This window comes from Aethalodelphis obliquidens, unplaced genomic scaffold (genome assembly GCF_003676395.1).
Source record: "Aethalodelphis obliquidens isolate GAN/ISIS:26980383/991018 unplaced genomic scaffold, ASM367639v1 scaffold12, whole genome shotgun sequence".
NCBI classification, from domain to species: Eukaryota; Metazoa; Chordata; class Mammalia; order Artiodactyla; family Delphinidae; genus Aethalodelphis; species Aethalodelphis obliquidens.
The window spans coordinates 2910757-2927774 of record NW_020837956.1 but is presented as its reverse complement, the minus strand read 5'-3'; the positions used below and the strand labels follow the sequence as shown (position 1 = coordinate 2927774).

General features: G+C 36.9%; 1 protein-coding gene across 5 annotated transcripts in view; it reads right to left on the bottom strand.

Annotated features, from left to right (window-relative positions):
- LOC113623723 (neurexin-1-beta) overlaps positions 1 to 17018 on the bottom strand; it is a 706008-nt gene that overhangs the window by 43703 nt on the left and 645287 nt on the right. The window contains exon 1 of one of the 5 annotated variants that reach the window (XM_027113157.1): positions 15890 to 16081. The exons of the other annotated variants lie outside the window; for them this stretch is intronic. Within the exon in view, the coding sequence (XP_026968958.1) occupies positions 15890 to 15922 (33 nt within the window). The 5' untranslated portion in view covers positions 15923 to 16081. Of the gene's footprint in view, positions 1 to 15889; positions 16082 to 17018 lie in introns of those variants that run through there. 5 annotated transcript variants of the gene reach the window in all.

Sequence of the window (17018 nt, the reverse complement as noted above, 5' to 3'; positions counted from 1 at the left end):
GTGTACTCTTATTAGTTTTTCTCTTTTGTCTGTCACTGTCAGGCTTTATAGAGGCCTGTTTCTGTTTTCAAACTTGCTCCTTCATATCTGCTTTGAGCTGGAAATCTAGATAATCAGATAACCAATGTTCTCTAACTATCTTAGAAACAGGGTCACAGAGGCTCTCAAACAAGAAAGCCCAGGTGCTTCAGAGTCCAGGCTCATGGCTTAAAATACACAAGACCTGTTAGTTTCCTCAAAATGCCAAGTTCCTTATGAAGGTAGTGCATTTATTGGTAAGTTAGCACCCAGTAATATTTTTACTATGATAATTCTCAAATAGGCTTTTCTTCATTAATTCCAAGAAACTCTACTGGAACTAGACTCCAAATACCTGAATCTCTATTCTCTAACATTTAGTCAAATAGAAGCCAAGCTTCCTTGGTGCTCTTCTGAGTTTGCAGGGAGGGAGATGAGCAATGTAGTAAGGAAAGTGGCTGCCTTATTGTCTTTGACCCCCTTGCTTCCTGAAAAGATGGAGTGGGGTTGTTGGCTTGTACTTAAAGGTAGAACCTGATGTGGACATGCAAGGGTTCAACTACATTTATCCAGAGTGAGCGGTTCACTCAGTGTATCCTGAGCAGAGAGAGAGATCTGGTAGCCCCTTTTCTGGTTTCCCACGACCAGCTTTTCACTTGAGAAACTGAGGAATGCTAGTACTCATGCTAGCATGCTAGCATGCTGGCAATGCTCCCCAGTGACTCTGTGCATGGATATTAGGCTTAGACCCAAGTTTAAATCTGGAGTTACTAGAACTTGGGTGACCTACTTAACCTCTCATTTATAAAATGGGAAGGATACAGTACCAATCTTGGCGTGTAGTTGTAAGAATTAAGATAATCATGATCAATGAACTACATAGCACTATTCCCGGTTGTGAAATAAAAGTTATATTTTTATGGCAAGACAAGAGAAATTTAAACAAAAAATCTCTGCCCTTTGGCCTCCTCTGTCTCCACACTGTGCTTTGTGTATCTTCATTATGCATCGACCAAACCTCCCACGCGAGCAAAAATACCTGCTCAACCATAACCAGCAACATTCTCCTATAGCGTCAACACGACAACTCCTTAAAAGATGGCACTCCTTCTTGATCTTCTAAGGGGGTCACATGACCCACCGCGATGACGTGTAGATCTGAATTATGTAAGCTGTCATTAATACAGCATTTGATGTACAGCCCTGTCTCAAAAAACTTATATAGGGCTTCCCTGGTGGTGCAGTGGTTGAGAGCCCGCCTGCCGATGCAGGGGACATGGGTTCGTGCCCCGGTCCAGGAGGATTCCACGTGCCGCAGGGTGGCTGGGCCCGTGAGCCATGGCCGCTGAGCCTGCGCGTCCGGAGCCTGTGCTCTGCAACGGGAGAGGCCACAACAGTGAGAGGCCCACGTACCGCAAAAAAAAAAAGAAAAAAAACTTATATAACGGTGCCTTGACTTCTAACCAATGGGACAGTTCTCAGAGCTTTCTGAGTTGCTCTTGCCAAGTTATAATCCTCAAATTTGGCTCAAATACAAATTTCCATTTCTTTTAAAATCATTTTTGACCGATTAATTTTTCGTCAACCTGGTGCATAATAAACACTAAATAAATCTTAGCTCTTCTCACCTTCGTTATTACATAAGACACACACGCGTGTTACCTCTAGCTACTGGGAGGCAGCACATTTGTTGTTAAAGTGGGCAAAACCCAACATCCTAATAACCACAATAGGTTGACTATCCACATTTGCCCTTGCCTAGAATAATACTGTGAAGTAGGAGGGGAAAAAAACTAAACATCGCATGAAGAACGCAAATGTACTTTCTCCCTGAATGTTCTATTTTGGTTTTCAACTTTTAAACTTCACTTTACTTTTCACTTCACTTTCAAAACATACTCCCAACCATTCCAAAGCATTTTCAAGTTGGAAAGCCTTCTTTTTGTTTCACAATAAGGTAACTGCAGGTGCAAACTCGAGGGAGACAGACCTTGGAAATTTTAAGTATGTTGCCATGGCAATGGCTTGCAAGAATGTGGATGAGTTTCATCTTAGCTCTCAAGCATTCAACCGAGTTCATACGTGGAGGTTCAAATTACTAGGCACACAATGTTTGCCATTCATCGTGTCTTGAAAGGTTTAAAAATAACTGTCTCTGTTGCTTATAGCAATCAAAAACTACAAAATTCTACCTATCTATCTCTCTCTCTATCTATCTATGCAAATGTGGAGACCTAGACATTCATTGTCTACTCTTAGCTAGCCAATCTCACCAGTTTGGCTGCTCTAAGGGAAGCTGTATACATAAATTCAACAATAATAATTTTTGCCATTGTTACAAACAAAGAGTTGTACTCCCAATATGAAATAGCTATAAAATTTTTCTACTGAATTTCAAATTAAGTTCCTCATTCAAAATGGATGTATCCTTAAAGAAGCATGATAATTATTTAGGGATGGTCAGTTAAAGCAAACTTTCAGTCTAATGAAATGCGGAGGATCTTTTTAAAAAGGTCCCATCCTATAATGCAGGAAAGAAGATTAAAATGTGTAATTCTAGTCATTAAATCAAATGCCCCTACTCCCAGAAAGCGACACCACCACCACCACCACCAACAACACAAAGACATACAAAGGAAGCAATCTTATCTCATTTGAACCATCACTATCTTAATTGCTCTTAAATGGTTCAGTTGATGCTTCTAAAGCCCTTCTAAAGCCCTTCTAAAGCCCTTCTAAAGCCCTTCTAAAGCTTCTAAATTCCAAAGCCCTCACAAGGAACTCATGATTCATTGCCAATAAAAGCAGTGATTCTTGACAAAAACACTTTCCTCCCATACATGGAACCTACAGAACACTAAAATTGGAAAGTTTTAAAGTTAACGATTTGATATAAGAAATAATTCTTAACAAATTCTCTTCAAATTTCAAGGCTTTTCCCATCTAAATTTGCACTATGAAAATTAAGCCAATAATAAAAAAAATTCATTCACCAGCAAAAAAAAAAAAAAAAAAAAAAAAAAAGGATTTCTAAGAGTATATGTTCTTTAGTTTTCTAAGAGTATATGTTTCGATCATTTGCTGCAAATGATCCATGATGATACAAAGTGCCCTACGTGAAATGAGACAAGGGACCCTGCTATGTCCTGCATTCAGTTACTGACAAAACCTTCACAAAACTGTTATTAGCTACCAAAGCCTGGCAGTTTTAAAATTCACTTTGCTGCTTTACCTTTGACTCATCTTCCAAAACACACACACACACACACACACACACACACACACACACACGCGCACACAATCATTCTCTCTGTCCCTTATACTCCTTGATTTAACAGCTAGTTGATATACTTTAAAACTACAGTAGTGCTCCCCCATTCTAAAAAGCCTACAGCAGTGCTAGAATTAAACAAATGAGAACACAATAATTAGCTATGCAAACTGTCAAGTAGATCTAAAAAGAAAAACAACCCAGAAAACACAACGATCAGCAGTTTCAAGCTCTAACAAGAATCTACATTGAGTTCCCATTTATTTTAAACAAAAATACATTACGTCTCTGAAAAACATTCGCAGCAATTTCCATGGAAATAGGGCAAATCAGCTAATGGGTCTTTTACATCTCTAATTTCTATGATGCTGATATAGCAGAAAAATCTTTGGTCCTACACTCTTCCCAAATAATTTCTATCCTACTCCTCTATAACCAGATTCATTCCCAAAGTGAGTAGCATCTAAAATGGTTCCAAAGTGGATATGGAACAGGTGTGTGGGTCAAATCACATCCTGTGACCCCCAATTCCCAAATCCCTCCCTAAACCTCACCACAATAGTTTCATAAGAGGTAATGAAATTAAAGGGTAAACTGGAAAGGGAAAAGAATTGTTAACTTATCTGGGGCATTTGTGTGTGAATGGAAGGGAGAAGACGTTCAATTCTTTGCGTGGAGAGTATGAATTACACAATTTGTAGCTAAATCTCTGGGATCCTTTACTACCTACCTTCTCCCTCTTACAACCACACTGAGTCCCTATGAAGCAACACAGACTACTTCCAACATACACATGCTTTGTCTGAAAGATCAATCTAATGCTTACATTGACGGTTAATGTTCCTTTAACCCATTATGCAACCAGTAATAGAATTAGAATACCAGATTTTTTAAAAAATCTAGAATTGTGATGAACACATTTACTTTGAAACTTGTGTTTGCTTCAGTTCTCTTATCTTCAAACTTGTAGAACAACTGTCTGCTTTATAAAATTGGGAATGTAAGATGGGATGCCTGAAACTGGTCTAGGATAGGACATAGCATTCTGAAATTCGACTAGGAGCTCAATCATTATCTAACCCATTGACCTGTGGCAAATCACTCCCCATTCCACTATAAGTAGGTTAGAGTAGATGACCCCTCAGGTCCCTTTAAAATATAATAATCAAGGGTAACACAAGAGAATCTTGTGGTACAGATAAGCCTCTTGATTTTGGTGGTGATTATAAGAAGCTATACATGTGATAAAATTGCATAGAACTACACAGACACACACAATAAATGCATGTATAACTGGCGAAATCTGAATAAGCTCTATGCTTTACATGCTGGTTTTGATATTGAACTGTAGTTATATAAGATGTTAACATGGAGGGAAGTTGGATAAAGGGTACAGGGGACCTCCCATATCTTTCTTTGCAACTATCTGTGAATCTATAATTATTTCCAAAATTAAAAAATATATATATAAGTACCTAATACATGCATACATACATAAATATAATAATCTTTGATTTCATGAAATGGCTTGTTGACTGTCAAAGATAAATGCCAATATACAGGGCCTGATGCTTTATCAATGAAGTAAAATTTTTTGGTTCCAAACAATCCACTTTTCAGCTAAATGTGATAATTTTTACCTAAAACAATTAGTGGTTTAAAGGTAGTTAGGATATTGACTATTTCTCCATGATTCGAAGTGAGGAAATTGTTATGTGACAGGTTGTTACTAGTGACACCATTTTTGCCAGCCCTTCTGTTATTTATCCTTGAATACTGAACCCTACGGATTAAGATACCAAATAACTAAAAATTTCAACAACATGCCTTTGATTTAAAAGAGAAAATTAAAACAAAATACAAATAAAACAAAACAAAACGAACACAATTTTAAAGGAAGTGTCAGGGAGTTACTAAAAATTGAATTCCCAGCATTTATATTCTGAGGACTCTACAGTTTCTGTTCAATTAACTTCTCCTATGATGAGTAATCTTACTTTCTATTCCTAAAACCCTGTAGAATCCTATTCATCTAAGAATTAGGTTGTGCTCAATATATTTCCTTTCAATGTCATAGAATCCAGTGGACTCTCCTGACCTCCCTGAGGTCTAAAAATCATGGCTAGTGTCTTAGCAATTTTGTACCTATATGTTGGTCAAAGTTTGATTCTTAAGTTTCACCAGTGGGGCAAAAGAAAGCAAAATAGATGCCTGTAGCAGACTTCTGTTAGAGGTAAAGTAGAAAAGAGGCAAAGAAAGCAGGAAACTATAAAGAAAAGAGTGAGCAGAAGGAAAGAGAAAAGGTAAGAAAATGCTTCCCTCACCTATGTTTGGAGAGTGGTGGGGGACCTCAGTCCATTTTACAGATGAGACCAATGATAGAGGTACTTCAGACTTAGAAAAGTAGGACTAATGTCTCACCCAGTGAGATATAAAACAGGTCTTGGGTTTCAAAATTCTAGAAAGGGATTTGAAAGAAAAGAAGCATTATAAAATGTACAAGTCAAAGTCAGTCAATCCATCAAATCACCTCTGCGCCAGGACTAGCCAACTAAACTGTATCTTTAGGATTTAGCTCTCTTGTGGCAGCAAAGACTACACTCCTCTTAAACAGCAAAGCTTAAGACACAGAACAGAAAAGAGCCTAGCAGAGGATTTTCCTGTCCTTGCACAGCTTTCACCAAACAATAGAAGGTAAAACACAAAGAGGCAGTTTCTCAGTCACTTTAATTAAAAAAGGCAAAGAACGGTGAGTTACCTGATGCAATCCTTTTAGAACCCATGCATACTTCTCCCAGAGTTAATTCTACCAGTTACCATACATTTAAAACGGTAGAACGACTCTCGCCAACTAAGGAATGTCACTCACTACCTGGTTCTACAAGAAGTGAGTCATTAGCCACTGAAGTCGCTGACCTGTGGTACACCTGGAAAATAATTCAGGCCAGAGATCAGGAATAAGGCACTCTGTGCTCTGGGAAAACTGGCAGAACAGGCCTTCAGATGTTTATATTTTTTCAGGAGAAAATTTCATGAATCCAGATTCTTGCATCTTCTCATAATTAGAAAATCATGAACTGAGATATCAATTCCTCATGACTAGCAGCAACCTTCTACTGAGATGTATGCTTGACTGCATAAACCCCTTCGCCAAACGCACACATATACTGGCTTCCTTGCCTACCTCTTTGGAGTAACTTCTCATCGCTATCTGAGAGGCCGTCTCCAGGCTATAGGCCCTCAGTAAGCCCCCAAATAAAACCGAATCATTTAAGTGTCATCACGTAAACAGAAAGACAAGCTTCTCTTTACATAATAGGTAATGAGCCAAGAAAGACACTAAGGGTGGTAAACATGTGTCAAAGCTGCTGTAACAGAATCCAGGCCTTTACTTCATGTGGCCATAATGAAAAGAGCTGGTGAGAAGTGTGAGGCTATCACCTAACACTTTGCCCCTCTTTGCTCTCCCTAGTGCCACAGTGCATCTTAAGCTTTGCGGGCTCCAGGTAATGCTTTAAAGTTAAAGTGTTTCAAGCTAACTGTGTTCTGGAAGGCAAATCTATCGTTATAAGATTACATTAAAAGCTAAGCCTCTACTGTACATATCAATTTGTACTCCGAAATGCTGGTTTCCCAGAGCATTCACCAAAATCTATCTAGGTTTAGATGCTGATAAGAAATAGAAGAAAAAAAATAAAAATGCAATCACTGCACCTTCCATGTATTAAGTCTTAAAACTGTAAATGCCAAAGTTCTAATTTCATTTCTTTGTGTCTATATTTCCCTAAATATTTCAAATTACTATAGACACTCACAAGCTATATTAGTTTTTACAGCCAAATTATGAACGTTCATAAAAATAATTTGTCCTACACATCTAACCTTTTGTTCTCAATATAGACCCAGTTTCTTTTTCACATTTATAGAAAAATGCTTACAAAGTCTTGTTCTCTGAGGATCTCATTTGGCAGTGATTAAATTTATTTTTCATAAATCTTTCTTGGTGATGAGAATTCTTCTCAGACTGTGCTGTTGATTGCTTATGTTACCTCTTTCCTTACCACTTTCATTAGAAGTCTCATTGTACCTTGTTTCTTAGAGAAGAATTTGAAACTGATTTGGGGATGAAGGACTTTTAGTCCAGAGTATGCAGCACTTTATGAAATATTTATCCATACAAAGCCTAAAAATACACATGGTAGGTACAGCATTCACGTGGGTAATTATTTAGTAGATTCAGCACATAATTTTACACCACAGGGTTCTTATTAGGAACACCAGAAAGGGAATCAGAGTTTCTTGACACATGGTAATAAATATTTTCACTTCCAATGAATAATTTAGCTCTTTTGGTATTCACTGTATGAAAAATAGATTGGAAATAATTTCAGGGTCTGTTAGCAAAGGTGAAGGTTTTGGAACACAAGGAGAAAACAGGGAGTATGGGGCCACTTTTCCCTTGTTTTCACAGAATTTTGCTTGTTTTTGTGATGCACGCACTGCAGATTTTCCCTCATTTGTCAAGATGATGTCAAAATGAAAAGATGTTATTCCTTCTGTAGCATTTCCTAGTGTTAGTTTTTAGGATTCCAAACCGTTAATTATGTGAAATTTACCAGCCTTGCCCATAGAATGCTAATAAGTCTGTATTCTTCACTATGGAAGGAAAAGGAGATTTCCCTCCAATTAATCCTAGCCATGAATGGAATTATTCTCCCACTAGTTTCAAAATGAAAATTTCATACGAAAATCTCAGATGCAGGTTCATCTAAAAAGTCAGGGGAGACGACTCAACAAAATGAAAAGCAGTCTATGTTTTAAGACCACTTTTCTTTAACAACTTTTTCTTTTAAAGGAAATTCACATTTATTCACACTCTAAAATCATAAAGTATCAGAGCTGCAAACCCCTCACCTTACAAATGGGGAAGTCAAGTAGCAGAAATTTAAGTAGTTGGTTTTCACCATACCAGTAGCAGTAAAACTTTCTCTATTGTAATGTCTTTATATAAATCTATTAAAATAAAATGTTTTAAAATTATATAAACTCCAAAAAATAACCTATACACAATGGGACATTTTGAATTTGAGGTGAATTGGGGCAGTTGTAAGGACAAGTCTAAAATTTAGGAGAGTTTTCTATGCTGAGAATGGTAAAATTTCCCAAGGAAACAGAGAAAGGAAAAGAGAGTCTGTGACCAACTTCAAAATAAAACCAACACTGATAAGGGTGGGAAGAAAAAAACAATTGTTTGTCCTCCTAAAATACCTGACTGAATGTTTCTTAGTAGAAATTTGGGGTAGCCCAGTGGGGAGAATTCTCTTAGGTATTTGCGGGAATCAAACCAAGTGATGCTGAAATTTTCCAGAACTAGTTTGATGTCACTCAGTGGCATCTATGACACAAAAATTCTCAAAGCAAATCATTTCTCAAAGGGCATACTGAATGTTAATTTCTTAAATTTGACAGAAGTACAATGCTTATATAAGATGTTAACATTAGGGGAAGCTGGATGAGAGTGAACTCTCTTTAATATGCTTGGAACATTTCTATATATTTAAATTATTTCAAATTAAAACATTTATTTAAAAAATAAAAGAATCATACTGATCTGATCAAATCCTATGTATTACATGTAAGTTGGGAAAACTGGTATTTATAAAATAATTTTCTTTTAAAACAGATACAGCTATGTTCATAAAGGAAAAAGATACAACTACAACCATAAAAAGTAACCTATGAATTCCCCACTTTTGTAATATTTACAGACATAAAACATGTATTATCCTCATTTGAATGGCATCTTTAGAAATGATCTTACATGGTAGACTTTCAAATAAACCAAGAATATACGTTTCTACTTCATCTCATCATTTTAAACCCTCATACCTCTTCCTAAAGAATTAAAAGAGCTGATGCATCATTTAGGGAACTGCTAGGTACAAAGAGAGGGAGAGGTTAAAGTCAGTATTTATTTTGTTATTGCATCAGTAGTCTTCTGTTTAAAATGACAACATCTGTTGCAACTGAAATCTCACCGGCTATTTGGAAAACTAGAAAGTCAGGAATCTCAGAAAACCTTGTTGCATGGATGCCACTATACAGTGACCTGAGCCTACTGTCTCTAGCTTGAGATTTTGAAAAATAATCAAAAACTATTCAGTTTGATATTTTATACCTAGGTATTATTTCAATCAATTCTAATGAATGGTTCATGAAGTTTCCCATAATTATTCACTATATTTTAAACTACTTACTGAGGAAACAAGAGTATTTCAGTAACATGAGTAGACTATTTACATAATTATCACTTATTCAGAATTGTTCCATTTCAGGCCAGACCTTTGCTTGCTGCCTATATCCTGCCATGTTCTATTTTCTTTTTGATGGGTGCCCTTCAAAAAGAAAATAGAATCAAAGATACAGGAAGAAGTAGAATCGAAGATACAGAAAGAAGTAGAATCAGGCATACTGAAAATTATTGCTGGAGTAATTTACAAATACACTTATTTATACCCTAGTGGCCAGAGATAGTTATACTTACTCCAAAGTGTCTTATTTACTATTGGAAAAGTGACTCAATATTTCAAGTCATCCCATCAATAAAAAGAAAATAATTTCTTATTTTTTAAGGGAAAACGTTTAGCAACAATAGCTAATTTTAACAAATAAAACAAATACAAACTAAATATGCAGGTGATTTTTAACTAAAAACAGTTGTACAAATTTTATATTACTTTTATCATTCATAAAGCATGAAAACTGGTTTAAGAAATCAATATGTTGTCCTGAGAACATGTAGAACAGGAAGCAACCACATTGACTGATATTGAGACAAGGTACTTGGGATCTTACTTCATATTCCAATACCCTCAGTGCCCTAAACACCACTTCAGAGGCTGGCATTGGTGTTACAGGATGTGTAGCCCACCTGATTTGACCTGATTTTGTGTTACCTTTTATTTTATGACTGGATAACTAGGGCTGCTCAAACAAATTCAGAGAACACACAGCAGAAAAACATCAGAGCATCTACTTAGCCCTTATTGAACACTCCTTTCTCTAAGCTACCATGAAGTGTGTAATAGATGCTCAGCAAAAACATGTTCATTAATTGAGACTATAGGGTGAAATTATTCAGCCTTCAATACCCCTCTAGTTTTGTATGTGTTTGTCCTTTCTCCTCAGCTGGACTTTTAAGGCAGCAAGTGTCTTATTTTCCTTTTGAGTCACCCATGACATCAAGCATCTACTGATCTATCAATCAGTAGATATTTTAACAGATCTTAACTATTAAATGCACCAAAAAAACACTGAGATATGTGTTATATATTGTAATTTCCAACATTCTGGAAAGAGATGGTATACTTCTTGAAGGCTTAAGAAAACTCTTGGCAAACCCAAGAGTAGCTATTACCCCGAAATTTCTAGTTTTTCTATGTAACCTATTATGTAGCAGCTAAATAGTTAGCAGTGTTTTATGTAGACACACATATTCATACACACACCACATTCAACTCTGAAAATATTGTAGTCCTACTACAAACCCAATGGATAGGTGATTCACTCAAATCTAACCGTGCTAATTGAGAAAAGTCATGGCACATGATGGAACACAATGATTTTTCAGCCCGTGGGAGGTTAAGTGGTCTAGAGAACACATCTGGTCATGCAAGATAATCCATTATGTAGATAGTTCACACATGGGTCATTGAGAATTGATGCCTGGGGCTATATCTATGCAACTCCAAACCAGGGAGCTTCAAAAAACTATCAAAATTCTATTCAAACTTTTTTTTTTTTTTTTTTTGGCAGTACGCGGGCCTCTCACTGTTACGGCCTCTCCCGTTGCGGAGCACAGGCTCCGGACGCGCAGGCTCCGCGGCATGTGGGATCTTCCCTGACCGGGGCACGAACCTGTGTCCCCTGCATCGGCAGGCGGACTCTCAACCACTGTGCCACCAGGGAAGCCCTATGCAAACTTTTTGATTTGACAATAAAGTAGAGTGTTCTGAAGTCATAAAGGTAGTCTTAGTCATATACATACATTATATTTATATATGTAATCTATATTTTGTATATAAAATACATAGTTTTTAATTATAAGAAAATTCATTTCAATGGAAGATTGATTGGGATGGCACTGTCTTTGAAGCTGTAGTAGAGTTTTTAATTTGAAAAATGTGAAGAGGTCGGACAGATGAAGGCATTTGCCCACGCCACTAAACCCCCATATCATCTATGAATTTACTAGTAAATCTAGGCTGTGAGGTTATGTAATTATATTTTTGGTCTGAAATATGCTTACAGTCAAGATTGTGGCCCTACCAAACCTGTCATGTTTAAATAAAAAAGACAAGGAAACAAACATGAGAGCATACAGACTCCAGGACTGATGTCTTTCAGAGACTGATTTCTTTTGGTCCCCTAAATAATATTCAAGTCGTTCCCATCATTATATGAAGTTTTTGTCTTTTAAACTAAGCAATACCTAAGGTAATGAAACCTGAAGGCTTTATAGTAAAAGACATTCCATTTAGTCGTGGGAAAATAGTAAAACTTTTTTGAGCCTTTTTTGCTATCAGGAAGACAATTAAATTGTGGCTTAATCTGCAGTCTCTCTCTCTCTCTCTCCCCCCCCCCATATATATATATATATATATATATATATATATATATATATATAAATATTTTTTTTCACAACAATGAAAACAAAAATGTATAATTGATTTTTTGGGGGGAAATAGTTCTCAGATAGTTTCCAATGCATAATCAAGTGAATTCAAATGAGGGTGAAAATTTGAGTGGAAAATGAAAGTGTGTAGTGATAATCACACATAATTTATGACACAAAACCAGGAAGTCTCTCTCATATATTTTTACTTTTTCATGGTTATTATTTAGTTTAGACTTATGCGCTGTCTTAATTTTCTGTGAGACACTAGAGATACCCATGGGTTTATATCTGTCTGTGATTCTCCCCAGTTATTCTGTATACTGGAAATTGCCTATCTACTCGATACACTGTGCTTGGCTCCATTCTCTGTGCTAGAGTAATGAGGGAAGGGAGCCTTCAGGAGATTCAAGTATCAGCTATCAAGTAAATGTAAATAAGATAGCAGAAAATAAAATCAATCTTGCTGGGTCAATATAGTAACCTTAATAGAAATCAATGATATTCAAAGCCTAAATATACACAAAAATGTATAAGCAGAACTTGGTGTCATTATATTCTGCTGAATTTATATATAGTTTATTGTTTCTGTTTAGTAATAGAGGTCTGGAACAAATGGCATTTGAGTCCATAGACAGGTAAAGCAGCAGAGGAATAAAGTACTGGGAGTAGAGGAAATGGGAAGTGAAAAAGAAGACTGAATTAATAAAAGGCACCAGTTGGTCTAAGTATAATTAAATATCCACTAACTCTGTTCACCTATATCTTGCTAGTGCTTATAACACCGGAATTAAGAGCACTAATTTTGACATGGCAAAATCTTGTTTCAAATGGGTTATTTTCCAAATGGGCAGAGTGTAAGCTTAGTTCTTGAAACATCTTAATTTAACATAGACAAAGACTGAAAGTTCTTGGCTACATGCTTTATTTTCCCATTTGAAAACTACAAAGTATAAGCTAAAAGGGCTTTTCCCATCAATTAGCAATCTGCCTACTGCATCCATCATATTGTTAATTGATTGCACTTATAGTTTATAAATGCACCCAGATGCTGTGGAATGAGTACATTTTGTAAATTAAAGGAGCATACGGAACGCACACAGACAGTAACATTTCATCATAACTACCCAAAACATCCTTAATATGCAATGCTACATCACTAATTACTTCGTAAACATGTAAGCATTTCCTGGGTAATGTCTTGGTGAGAAATTTGCTTGGCAGTTGACCCCCAAATGCTACTGTGACCAGACATTTAATACCACTTCAGGGCTCTTCTAGTTTCATTCTACAGAAAGAGAAAGTGGCACTCAACATATCAGGCAACTTGATTGTGCAAAGTGAGTGAAAATATTTATTCTTTAACACTGGGTTATCTTGCTTAATAAACACCAGTCAACCCTCCAAAATATAAATATCTGTCCGAAGATCTGTCTGTAGGCACTATTTCTTTCTAAAAACGTTAGAGGGAATTTGCCAAGTGAGGAGAATTTTGTTGCTTAGTGGACTCTTTAATTTCTAAGAACAGGGCATTGGAAGAAATGGACTGGAGAAAGTATACGAAATTGGTCTCATTCGTTAACTCTGGGAAAATCAATATAAATGATTTGAATAAATTATCCTAAATGTATCTTAGGATATTAAAGGTAAAGGTTTTATTTTATTTTATTTTATTTTGCAGTACACGGGCCTCTCACTGTTTTGCCCTCTCCCGTTGCGGAGCACAGGCTCCGGACGCACAGGCTCAGCGGCCATGGCTCACAGGCCTAGCCACTCCGCGGCATATGGTATCTTCCCGGACCAGGGCACGAACCCGTGTCCCCTGCATGGGCAGGCGGACTCTCAACCACCGCGCCACCAGGGAAGCCCAAAGGTAAAGGTTTTCATTCCCTTTACCTATGTCATAATTCCTTGTCAAGCCAAGGTTCAACAGGCAGTCAAAAGAGACATGCAACACGGCTAAGTTTCCTTTGGAAAATGGAAATTCTCTCCATACACAAGGTCCACCAACCAAACGATTAAGAGAGCTGTGGGTGACCCACAGAGTAAGAGATGTGTACTTAAAACTTTTAAAATTTGTGTTTCATTGGTACATTTTGGCAGCATGATTTTGGTAAAATTCAGTTGTACTCAGGACTGGAAATTGTGTCTGGGTTCACCATAGGATTTTGAAATAATCATTGAAATCACAGAATTCAGAAGTAAATTGATTTTTCATTCTTTTTCAGTCCTATGACCCTTCTGGGCAAAGACTGTGCCCTTGGGTGACAGAAGGCTTGATTAATTTCATTGCAGAATTTGAACTGGGCATTGGTCAAGCCCCCAGCCTTCAGGACAAATACCTAAATAAAACATTTAAAGTTATTCTAGAAATGAACATCTATTTATAAGCCAGAAGTGAAAAATCAGTAGATTAGTCAGCATGAGCTCCTAATGTTTTCATAATTCAAAGCTTACTTAGGGAAAGAGTCAGCAAGCCCTATTGATGCTTGAATCGTTGAAGTCTGATAAATAAGTTTAGTAGTTATTGCCATATTTATATTTAGATACCAATGACTCAAATAATATGACAGCTTAATTTGAATTCTGCTCCTATTGAATACTTTTCCTGAATATGGCAAAGAGAAAAAGGTTACAAACAACAACAAAGAGCACACCATTTATAATCTGGTAAAGTACCTTCTATTCATGGGATTTCTTTCCTAATCTATGAAGCAGGGGTTACCTAATTCAATGAAAAATAGTTGTCACAACAGACATGACATTCTATCTCATACTTAAAGGAAGATGCAATCAGAAGTTCCCTTGAAAAGAGGGTCCAGGCTTCCTTCACTATTAAGCCTACTCCTCCCCTCCCCCCTCCCCTTTTCTGAGACTCAATCCCTTCTGTTCTCCATCTGCTCCGCCCCCGCCTATTGTTTCCTCTCCCAGCCAAGCATGCCAATCCCATCTGGCCATACTCTTGCTTTTGCTGGCTCTAATTCCCATGGGCCTAGGAAATACTTGAATGCCAAGGCTTTTCTCCTCTTCAGGAGAATAAGGATAGCTAGAAGACTATCAAACAATTATCCGAAGAATTCACACTCATTAACATGCACATGATGTCTCGAATACGCAAACAGCACTTTTAGAATCCTCTCTTAGGCGAAAATCAAAAAAAAAGTCTCTAATTCTCTCACCTCGGATGCATTTTTAAAAACTGAAATCTTACTGTCTCTGAAATAATCAAAATTTATATTTCAAAAATATAAAAACGTTCAGTAATCCCAGACATGCATTTTTTTTAGTAAGCAGAATTAGTGTAAATAAGTGTTACTCAAATTTTACCATCATGAAATATTTCCATTAATTAATCAGGTTTAATAATCACTAATACATTTTCTGTGGCACAAAACATACATTTAATTCACACATTACACCTTTACGAATTCTCAACGAAAACCCACTCTGCCACAAAAGCATGCATGGTCAGAATCTAAGCATATTTAGGCAAAATCATCACCAAGTCACTAACAATAATAAAGCAGTCTGGCAAGTCTTGAAAGCAGCTTTTATTCATGCTTTTACTCGAATCAACTTAATACATATATATAAACACACCCCCCACAATTTTTGGTTGTCTCTGCCACAAGCATGCTCATAAGACATCTGAAGCTCAAGCCACAAACAAAAGTAGAAGCAACCATGCTCAGGGTTTAAGGACATTTAAAAATTTAAAACAACCTTTCTACGTTGCATACAGAGCGTGCATAAATTTGACATGCAATCTCCAAGAAGAAACATTTTAGTATAAATCTTAAAATTAGTTTATCCAAAAGAGTTTATTCTTATTTTCATTATTACTGTTCTTAGGCTCCTGGTATCTTAAACCCTGCATGCTGCAGTTCTAAGCTGTGCTGAGCACCGGCTGTGATAGAAGAAGCTACCTGCGAGTTTTCACAGTGCCATCTCATATCCATGTCTGTCTGGCTACCCTGCGTGCTTAGAGCTTTTTTCTTAATTCTTAATGGAAATCCTAGGAAATTTAGTCCATCCTCTGAAATCAATACTGGTGACAGGAGAGCTCCCTGACTCAGTGGGAGATCAAGATGATAAATTGCCTGCGCATCAGCCTGGCCTATCAGTGCCCTGCACACAGATGGGCGAGGAAACACACAGAAAAGGCTCTATGAGTCACGTGTCACCAATGAGCCAATGGCTGATGCACTACTGCAGGAAGGGATGCTGCAGTTCCGTCTGCAGTTGACGAGGCTGTTGGTAGACAGACCAGCCCGTGCCCAGCTCAAAAAGTCTTGGCAGTCTCAGCTGTCAAATTTGCTCCCCTACTGTGACTGCGTAGGGAGACGGACATTCCCCTAAACCCGGACCCAAATAAAGACCTATTTTCATGCACAGGAATTTTTCTCTGTATTCCTTTGTAATCCAATGTGACAGCTCAACAGAAAGGAAACTACTTTTTAACATCCCAACCCTTCAACTCTTCTTATGTGCTTCCCCTCAGATGATTATCACCTTTTCACCTAATATTAAATTAGAAGCCTTAAATTGTGCAGTTAGCATGCAACCCTCCTAACAGAATCGGCTCAAAGCTTTGTAATTGTAATTTTATTTTCAAGTTAATGAATGGCATTTTTTGAATGCCCCGTTTATAATGAGTATTGTTATGGGATAATTTTGTATAGGCAATTATGCAACATTAAGAAATACATTACTATGCTTTTTTTTTGCCAATTAGAGCTGTTTCTCTTTAAAGACAATTTAAGTCCCAATAAATATGCCATGTTATCGATCGTTAAAAAGACAAACAAGGTCACCTTATTTTTGATAAAGGAGGCAAGAATATACAATGGAGAAAAGACAGCCTCTTCAATAAGTGGTGCTGGGAAAACTGGACAGCTACATGTGAAAGAGTGAAATTAGAACACTCCCTGACACCATACACAAAAATAAACTCAAAATGGATTAAAGACCTAAACGTTAACGCCAGACACTATAAAACTCTTAGAGGAAAACATAGGCAGAACACTATGACATAAATCACAGCAAGATCCTTTT